Genomic DNA, 10,320 nt, shown 5'->3' with positions numbered 1-10,320 from the left:
GAGACACACAATTTTCAAATAAGCATATGCATGGGAGTAACTCCTCACCCTCAACTTCTTTTCTTCATTTTTCTTGTTTACTATCAGACATTCTCATGAATGTTCACTTTAATGATACTCATTTTAAATGACCGGACTTTTCTCATATTTTAAGACAAATTAATCACATAAACTGGTCGCTATTTACCTGATTCATGGCCAAGTCAAATATCCAGATGAAAAAGATAGAAAGCTCTGTATTTATTATCTAAGTTCCATAAGTCCCTAGAGAAGATTAGGACAATCTTTTCATCATTTGCATAATGCAGCTATCATATCTTTTCAATTGCATTGGCAGATCCCAGTCCTGGCCAGTACGTAAAGCTATCATCAATAAATCTAAACATATTCAGAGAATGAGTCAGAATAAAAACACTGACAACACAGATGTGTGAATAATAATTATAATTAACCCCTTCTAAAAGAAAAGGTATATGTAATAGTACATAATAAAGTAACAATTTAACCCATCTTTTTTTTTTTTTCCTTTTTACTCAAAGCATAAAGCAGAGGCAACACTTCATCCCAGGTTAACATGCAACTTAAAAAAAAAGTTAATATACATATTAAACATGGAAATTCACAAGTAAAACCTTATTTGTCATTTCCCCCCAAACATACCTTAACACGATTCCTTTATTTCTTAATAAACAAGGCCCTACCACTGGTCACCTGACCAATGCCTTACATTTCTGGAGCTTGACAGTTTAGTGAGTTATGGACATAAGAACACTGTTGTAAGTATACTGAAGTAACACATCTGCGAAGCAGCTGATCAGACTGATTTACCAATTGAGGGGTCTCTACTCCAATCTGCCACTCCCTCCCAGCCTCTGCAAAAACATAAATATCCTCCAGCCACCATGAAGTTTTCTTGTCAAGAAGGCCCTGAAGCATGATTTCCCTAGTTTTCTAACACACATCAGCAGTGATGAACTACAAAGCACCCACATGCTCAAAGATCCTTACTTTTTGGAATATTCCTTGAGTGCAAAATTTTCTTAGGATTCAGAGAAATGCAAGTTCAAAAAAAGATAAAGAGATAAGACAGATTTTTTTGCCTCTTCATGCATGCAAAGCTTGAGTTAAAACCTTTTATCATATTGGAAATTCCAATACAACAAACCTAAAAACTTTCAAAAGGTTTCCTAATTTCTTTGTTGTATTAAATGTGGCTTCAAGTATGTCAATAAACATAGAGCTCAATTTGGGAGGGGTAGATAGACTACTTACAACATATCTTCATCTAGGCTTCTCTAGGAAAATACAATAAACAAAGAAGACTATAAGAAATGTGTCATCTTTAAAATCAATACTGTTAGTAAAATGTATTTTAAGCACCAATTAAAATTAGTATATGTTTTTCTCATCTCTAGCAACCAAAAGAGCCCTTCTTAGATGTAATTATAGCTTCCTCTTCAATGTGTTACCTTGAACATTAACCCAGAAAATATCTTTAAAAGTGCTCTGCAGGTATTACCTCCTCTCAAAAAACCACAGAGGGACAATATAAGAAAAGTCTACTCCAATCTAAATGGCTACTTTAAGCAAAAATAATTAGAGGAATTCTGTATATCACCAATGTAGAAGTTTTGGAGAAGACAGTAGTATACAATTATTTAAAGTCATGTACACATTTCACTTTTCCATGCAAGATCATTTAAAATATAAACACAATGTGGTTGTAAATCACTGAAAATACCGTCAAGTCTCTGCCCCCAGAATTTATAGTCCCACTCTATGGTCAAAAAAAAAAAGAAAGGAAGGAAAGGAGAGAGAAAGGAAGGGAAAGGAGGGAGGTAGGAAGGAAATATGAAAACATAACAGTCTATCAAATATTTTAGTTTGTAAGTAGAATCTAAACAAAGAGGAAGGATTTGTCTTGAGCAACAAAATGGATCAAGATCTAAATGATAAAATCAAAATTACTAACCACTAAGTATGAGGAGAATTAAGAGGATACTCTTATACAAGCAATAAACTTTTACTCAGGTTTTAAAATACACAATACAATCTTCTGTGTGAAAACTATTTAAAAAAAAAAAAAAAAGAAACAGTTCAGTTTTCTAGCCTCTGCAGTAACTAAAAGGCAATGGCGTGTTTTTATTAGGAATGAGAAGAAATGGTTTTGCTCATGTTTCCTAAACTATGGTTTGTTATCTAGTTTTTTGTTTTGTTTTTTTCCCCTCAAATAAAGCACAAATTGTGACTGAGAAATCCTCAGGGCTGTGCCATCAGTACTCCAAACATATAATACCATAGAAAACACATATAATTTATTAGACGAACTTAAAAACCCACACAAATCAATTTTAGGCACTTCTTGGGTACAGACTATGGGCATCTTCTTTCAAAAAACAGGATATCTAATAAGCAAGACCATAAACTTTAATTTTTAGAACAATACAACAACAATTAGACAATTGCTTTAAAAAATTGCATAAGCAACCCAACTGTATCCTGTTATAATTTCTTCACAATTCCACACACCATTTTAGGATTTAATAGAAACAGCCATTTTTTAGCATCAAAAGTTTTAAAACTCTCCTTCCTTTACCTCACTGATATGGTCTTAAAACTCATATATTCTTTGAGGAAGCATGATATACAAGTTCTACTTTTATACAGGTAGAACTTTAAATTAGTATGTTCTATACTGTGTCTATATCTATACAGAATCAACATATTATGGTTGATGATTTTGATGTCTTCTAAAGTCCATTTCAACAGGTTTATTTTGTAAAGATAGGCTTCTCATTACTATTTCTTTTAGACATCTAATGTTTATCTGTGTTAAGTAAACACGAGGAAAAAAACAGAATGTGAGCTATGGTTTTAAGGATATCTTCAGGGTAAATACTGCATATACATATGGTTTGGCATCTTTTTCTAACTCAAATAGTTTTATGGGTATCCTCCAAAATGTAATCGATTTTTGGTAATGGGAAGACAACATGCACATAATGTAATCCCTTCCATGCGTAACTAGCAGCTTAAGGAGCTGGCAAAGTCTAGGTAGTTCTGTTATCTTTCTGAATCTGCTTTTCAGCATATGAAGCTAAAATTAAGAAACATTAAAATGTTAAATACAGTATGAAGGATTTTACTACTGGCTTTTATTTGCTGTATATACAGCAAGCCAATCTTCTGACATACCCCACAACCCTAACAATACACTCTTAATGAGCAAAGTACAAATCAATACATAAACCCAGTAGTGGGGACACAGCCAAGAACTAGAGAACCTACTTAGAAACTGGTGGTTTGGGGAACAACGGCTGTAAGGCAAAGTTTAGAATACCTCCAAGACTGAGTAACATACCTTCACTGATTGTGAATGAAGATACAGGAGAGCAAGGGATGGCTGAGCTATGAGAAAGCTGATCCTGAAGCAGGAAGTTTTAGAGTACATTTGGACATCTGGGAGGGGTTACTAAGTCATGCAAAGAAACCTTGCCTCTACCCAGCCTTGAAAGAGGGACTGATGCCAAGATACAACTGGGCAATTGAGAGAAGATGACCCCAAAGTCCACAGGATAATCTGGGATGTGCTGCTATCCTCTACATACAAAGTAGAACACATTACAGATATATTCCCAAAAATGCCTGCAGAGAAAACTAGAAAGCTGTCTATAGGTTTTCTATTTACATTAATATAAACAGATTTTGAGGTTGTCTGTACTGTATGTGGTTGCTGTAGTCACAGCAAGAAATGTAAAGTGCCTATGAGAGAGGACAATAAAATCCCATTTCCAGGCATCTTAATTCTATACACTCAGACAATAAAGAAAAGAACATCTCAGGGACTTCCTGCCTTTCCTCAAGCTCCCTGTATTTTCTGTTAACTACCTACGAGGCACTTCGTAAAGGCCAGAAACAACACTCTTCCATCTCATGCCACACTTCTAAAATCACTTTAACTATCTGCATTAAAAATGCCAAGCAGCAGTGCTAAAGCACTTTATTCTTAAGGCAAAATGTCATATTCCATACCCACTTCCCCCTGTCCCCCAAACCACCTGCCTTCACTATATTCTTTGCCCATCATGAGAGCCAAAGAAGTTAGAAAGAACTGAAAATTTTCAAATGAGACTCCTCAATATAATGTGTAAGATATACTTTATAAATGCTATTATCACAAAATTAAACACATTTAAATGCTTATAGCATATGGTTACTTTTATCAAGATATCAAGAATAACTGTATGACTTTCAAAATTAATATCAAACACGGGATATTTAATCCAGCCACATGTACAGGGGTATGAGGCTTTGTTCTTTTCAGAGGTAAGCACAATGACTCTAAATAAGATGATTGTTTACCCCCAAAAGTAGCATATTAAAAACCAAAAGCATTGCCCTTCACTTAATTCTACTTAAACTACATATAAATTGCCAATATAACTATTCATAAGGCTCGTCATATTTGGAAAGAACACTGTTAAAATTATCTTGATGTATATTTATACATGAATTAAAATTTTTTCCTCATTGTAATTTTGGTTTTATGTACAAGCATACAGGTACAACCTTATTTCTAATGCTTGGCCTAGAAAGGTAGAATGTCACAAAAAATAATGTTTCATAAATGTGGTATAAGACTTCATGCATTCCCATGATGCCATGTCAATAACCTACTACACTAAACCAACTGTAACAATGCAGTGCATGCTTTAAACATCCAATTAAGAATAAATTTTAGCCAACAGCTTGTCGACAAGGGAATGTGCTGGTATACTGCTGAATTCACATGGCAGTAACCCACAAGACTAAACCATGAAAATTCAAATTAAAAGATAAATAGGGTAAAAGATGTAGATTTGCTGGACTACTTTACAGAATATTTATCTCAGATGAAAATGCAACATCTGCAAAATGGATTTTTAAGGGAGTTTTTAATATAAAACAAGTGATTCCTAATAGTGATTTGAAAAGTATGAGAACATATGAACAAATAAAGCTTAGTAATTTAGAATTTACTTTTGTAAAAGCAAGTTGACAAATATTAAAATGTTATACTTGCATTACGAACATTATAATATAAATATAAAACACAAAACATCCACTGTTAAACACTGATCTCCCATGCCTGACTTGGATTTAGCTACTGAGTATATTATATTTTACAGAAAGAAACTTTCAAAGTTTTGTCAATGCTTGTAGTATATACTATTACTCCTCATCAAAATCTGCGTGAAATCCAAAAGGCTCATATTAAAGGTAGTTACTTCTCTTCTTGAATATTCTAAAACATGCCACTTTGGATCAGCCTTCAGATTTTCAGGGCATGAAACATATACAAAGAGAGTACCCAAAACTATGTGTGAACACATTTAGGATAAGTCTGTTTACAATTACAATAAAAATACTTTCAACCTTCATATCTTTCCATTTTCAGTGAAAAACAAAATACCCTAACCAAACATAAGATATTTGGCGCCAAGTTACTTCTTTTGTAAAAATAATTTATCATGTGTTGATCGACTTTTTAAACCAAACTCTTAAAAGCATTAAAAAAATTGTGTTTTATAGCTGTCGATGCATTCACGTTGGTTAGTAAGAAGTGAAAAAGAAAAAAGTGTAGAAACAAAAAAATCTCAAAAGTATCCCAACTCCAGAAATAAGAAATTTTCAAATTAAGAAATAACCTTTGTTGCTTAGAAAATAAGTACTTTTCATCTCAAACTCACTCTAAATGCTTGTATAATTCAGTACCTAAGAAGACTCTAGGTAAATTATTTTGTAATATTTATAGGATGATACTTCTCTGGGTAGGCATATTTTACACAATAGCTTCCAATTAATGTGGGAAAAAAATCACTTGATAATTTTAATAATTAATGATTGACTAATTAATGGATTAACATTTTTCTCAGTAATTCAGATGGCATAGATCCAACAAAGGGAACAAGGATTGCTCAATGTGAAATTCTGTCCATTCGTAACACTAAGCCAAAAATTTGCAGATACTCCACTCAGATTACATGTTTTCATGTATGTAATTTGAACAACAAAAAAATAGGTACAAAATGTCGAGCTTTCTCCTTTTCTTTCTTTTTCATTCGTTCTTTCTTTTTTTTTCAGAGCAGTTCAATGATTTTGGGGGTTAGTTAGTACAATACAGAGAACACAGGGGAAAGCACAAAATGGCACTTAACACCACTGCCAGTACTCATCTCATTACGGTTATAACTAAGGATAGTATTACCTTTTGTGTTATTTGCTTTTCTTCAGAACATAAATCAAAGCCATAAACTTGAACTTGAGGTATATACACAATAGATACACAACCTTATGCAAAATACTTTTCATAAGTCACCTTACATTTTAAAATATTGGAAACTGAATATCTGTGCTGATTTGTATTCTGACTTAATGGAACAAGAAGAGAACAACATTCAACTAGGGAGGCCTATACTGACAATAAAGCTCTTAAAGTTAGAAATGTCTCCTTCTCCCTTTGTACTTACCACAGGCTACACAATGTCCTGAGAGGATTCATTATGAGAAAAATGGCAATCACAGCTTTAAAGACTTTGCTTTGGAAGGGACTAATGAGAAAGCAGATTGGAAAATGAGACTTCATCTTTGTTCTCAAATAAGTGGTCTTAATTATTCTTCTTATAGAAAAAGTTTAAATCAGTTTATTATAAATATATCTAAACCATTAATTTTTGCAGCTTTCAGATAAAGTCCAGCACTTCGTTTATACAAAGTCTATGAGAAGAGGTCAGTAGAGATCATCTAATCTTAAGTCGTGACATCATCCATTCAAGTCCTTGGCATAATCTATAAAGAATATAAAAATCACTTGATTAAATTCAACTAAAAAACTATGAACAACAAACTAAAAGAAGATACCATTTTTCATTTACCTAAACAACAACGATTAAAAAAATCATTAATACCCAATGTTGGTGTTACTGTGGTGAAGCCATACTCTCATACACACATCCATGTTTTTGGTTCTTTTTTGTCTCTAGTGCCTAGGATACTGTCTGACACATAAAAGGAGCTGAGTAATTATACAATGAATATCCACAGAAAATAATTTAGCAATGTGTATCAGAAATATTTAAAATATCAATACTCTACCTTTTTTCTACTTCTAGAAATATATTCTAAAAAAACCATCAGACACAAGGACAGGTTGATGTATAAGACTGTTCAAAGCATTTTTAATGGGTAAAGGTGAAATTTAACTACTTAGAAATAGAGAAAATTAAATTATAGAACATTCATATGATGAAATATTAAAAACTTCCTTTCGAAGACTATATTACAGTATGATAAAATGCTCACGATATAAATGAGGTAAAAGTGGCAGGATACTAAACTAAATATGTAGCTGAGCTGCTAAAACAAAGTATATTTGTAATATGTATATTACATCTGTATATTTAAAAAATTTGAAGGAAATAAAGTCTCTCATCACTAATACTAGTTACTATTGAATAAGGTATAATTGAACGCAATGCAAAATACAGAAAGAAATGTTCACTATGATAAAACAAACTAAATGTTTACCAAGAGTAAAATTATATTATAACAAGAAGACTGTTAAAGATTGTTATATAATTATTTATGAGGAAGTTTGATAGGTATGAGAAACCATGCTACCGCACCTAATTGAAAAACACCACAACCCAGATTTTTTGTGGAAGTATGAATCTAATATTATAAAAGAAGATAAAAAAAGAAGAAATCACAATGAGGTTAAAAAAAAATGGTTATTTTGGTGTTGGCCCATACTTTCCCTCCTGTTACCAGATTCCTTACTTTTAAACTACTAACAGGAAATGGTACAAAAAATAAGCAAACAGATTAACTCCAAACTGTTAAATGAACAGAAGTTACCTAATAGCAAACTAGGAACCATGCTAAGCATTTAATATCCATTATCTTAATCTTTACAATGTTGAGACCAGAACCCTTCCCATACCACAAGAGGGAATCCAGGCTTAAAAGATGCTAGCAAATGGCAGAGGTGGGGGTCAAAATGCCAACCAATACTAAAACCAAGAATTTAGATCAAGGTGGCTAGACTGCAGAAGGGAAACATTTTCACCCAAACCAAACATTTCCACTTGATAACTACTGCAAAGGGAAGCCCCCATAAACCCAAAAATTGAAAAGATATACGATCATTCACTGATTTCCTCTTTTAAGAATGAAATTGCCAGGGTTCATATCCATCCTAACTAATGATGTATTTTCCACACAATTACTCAAAGTATGTAAGTTGATCATCTACCAATTCTAGATGATCTTCTTTGCTGTCAAATTTATTAAAATCAGTGCTTTTGCTTAAAGGCCTTTGGTAGACAAAGACAATGTATAAAGATATATCTATAACTATAAATGTATCTTAACATGTATTAAATTATTTGACAAAGAAATATGCAATGGATAAGGTATTTTTTTTACCTAAATGAGGATGTGGACAATTGGTATTATTTGTGACTTTTTAAAATGCACATATTTGCTTTCTTAAGGTTCTAATTATGCTCTATCAAATGTCTGTCATCAGGTAATACTGCCTTCTAGTTCACTAAGATTCAGCTTCAGCTCCATTTAATTCGTTTTTTCTCTGCTTTTAAATAGATACATGAGGGATTCTAAATAGAGGTCTTAAATTTGGGGTTGAGGTTCTTCTGATGTTAGGTTAAGAGCAGAAGCTTGAGGCAGACACAGATGAGTTAGCTGAAGTGAGAGAAATTCTCTTCCTCACAAGACCAGGGTGAAGGGTGAACCAATATAATGGATTACTGAAGCTATCTTATCTCTGCCCCGAGCTTCTGCCCTTTCCAAGTACCTGAAGAACCTCAACTTCAAATGTAAGACCTCTAATTAGAATCTTCATCTCCAATTTATTTTTCACTGCTTTTAAATATATACAGATCCACCATATTTTGGAAAAACTACACCAAAAATCTTAATTTGCTCATCTTTCTAGCTCTTTATCCTATGTCTAACCTCCTTTATTCCATCTCTCCTAATAGCATTCTCTCCATCCTCCTGATCCTTGACCTTACATTTGACAATGCTGACAACCACATCTTTCTTGAAATCCTTTCAGGTCTGGGCATTAGACTAGGGCAAAATTCTACTGTAGGCACCTACCTTTCCTTCCCAAACCAGGAACCTTCATGCCACACTCTCTCCAATTCTAACTTTTTTTTTTTTTAAGTGCAGCGACCTCCTCTTGACAAAATGAGTGGCAAAATGGTAGCAAAATGAGTACTCCCAAATTAGTCTTACATTTGAACCCTTTTCTAGTTCAGCTTCTTTATGGATAAAATGCAAACTAAAGACACTTGGTCCACCAGATTATTACGAGGAATAAATGATACACCGGATACATGATACACCCTATGAAAAGCACTGGAGACACAGACTTGCTACAGTGTTAAATCCCACCATCAGTGCACGAACAGTTTCCTGACTTGTCCAGCTCTCCTTCACACTTCCATTTCCCTGAACCCCTACAGCAACTCTATCACCTACACGTTCACATGGATTTGTTCAGTATGTTCATATGTATTACGTGTATGTTACAGGTTTTATTTATAGAACCAAGGTAAAACTCTAATTATAGATATAGATTATCCCTTACGTTGTTTTATACATGGTAGCCTTAAATATTTATTGACTTTAAGAAAAAATACATGTTTGTAAACTAAATACATGTTTTCTAAAAGACCTCTTACCCCTCGCCAGTAAGAGCACAGCATGCTTGGATATGCCACTGGTGATCTTTAATAGAAGTTAATTTCAAAAACTGGGAGATTTCTGCTACAGTCATGCATTCTTTAACATCTTGTTTATTAGCAAAAATCAGCAATCCAGCTTTTCTTAGGTCCTATAAAAGCAAATAAAACTGTAAAAAGGCCAGTGCATTTTTATTCACAGATTTTCCAACTTAAACAAATACTTTTGACAATCTTTTAACCTAGAATTCGACTACCTGACATAAAAGCATCTCACGGCTCTGATGCTGATAGATGGCAAACTTAAAACTAAGCACATTTTAAATAAACACATCTGTATTTGTATGGATTTACATATTTCTTATAGCCCTAAATTACATTTTTTATGGTCCCAACTGCTATATTAAACAATAGTCATGACTTCAAATACATATTTACCCCTTCCCCTAATCCAAAACTAGGTTTCCATGGCCAAGAGCTACTCTTTAGCCTGGCACTCAAGAACTTTTCAAAATTTTACCCCTATCTATTCTTTAGGTACCCATACCTAAAGCTAGTATCTTCTAGGTGC

The 10,320-nt window shown here is 33.2% G+C and overlaps 1 protein-coding gene across 2 annotated transcripts in view; it reads right to left on the bottom strand.

Annotated features, from left to right (window-relative positions):
- Positions 1 to 429: 429 nt before the first annotated feature.
- Positions 430 to 10,320, bottom strand: part of ARL5A (ADP ribosylation factor like GTPase 5A) — a 28,987-nt gene continuing 19,096 nt past the window's right edge. For both annotated transcript variants that reach the window (XM_047869340.1, XM_047869341.1), the window contains exons 5-6: positions 9,750 to 9,901; positions 430 to 6,828 (exon numbers count right to left, since the gene is read on the bottom strand). In XM_047869340.1, the coding sequence (XP_047725296.1) occupies positions 6,780 to 6,828; positions 9,750 to 9,901 (201 nt within the window). In that variant the 3' untranslated portion in view covers positions 430 to 6,779. The remainder of the gene's footprint in view (positions 6,829 to 9,749; positions 9,902 to 10,320) is intronic.

This window comes from Prionailurus viverrinus, chromosome C1 (genome assembly GCF_022837055.1).
Source record: "Prionailurus viverrinus isolate Anna chromosome C1, UM_Priviv_1.0, whole genome shotgun sequence".
Lineage (NCBI taxonomy): Eukaryota > Metazoa > Chordata > Mammalia > Carnivora > Felidae > Prionailurus > Prionailurus viverrinus.
The sequence above is the reverse complement of the archived record's forward strand: the minus strand, read 5'-3'. Positions and strand labels throughout refer to the sequence as shown.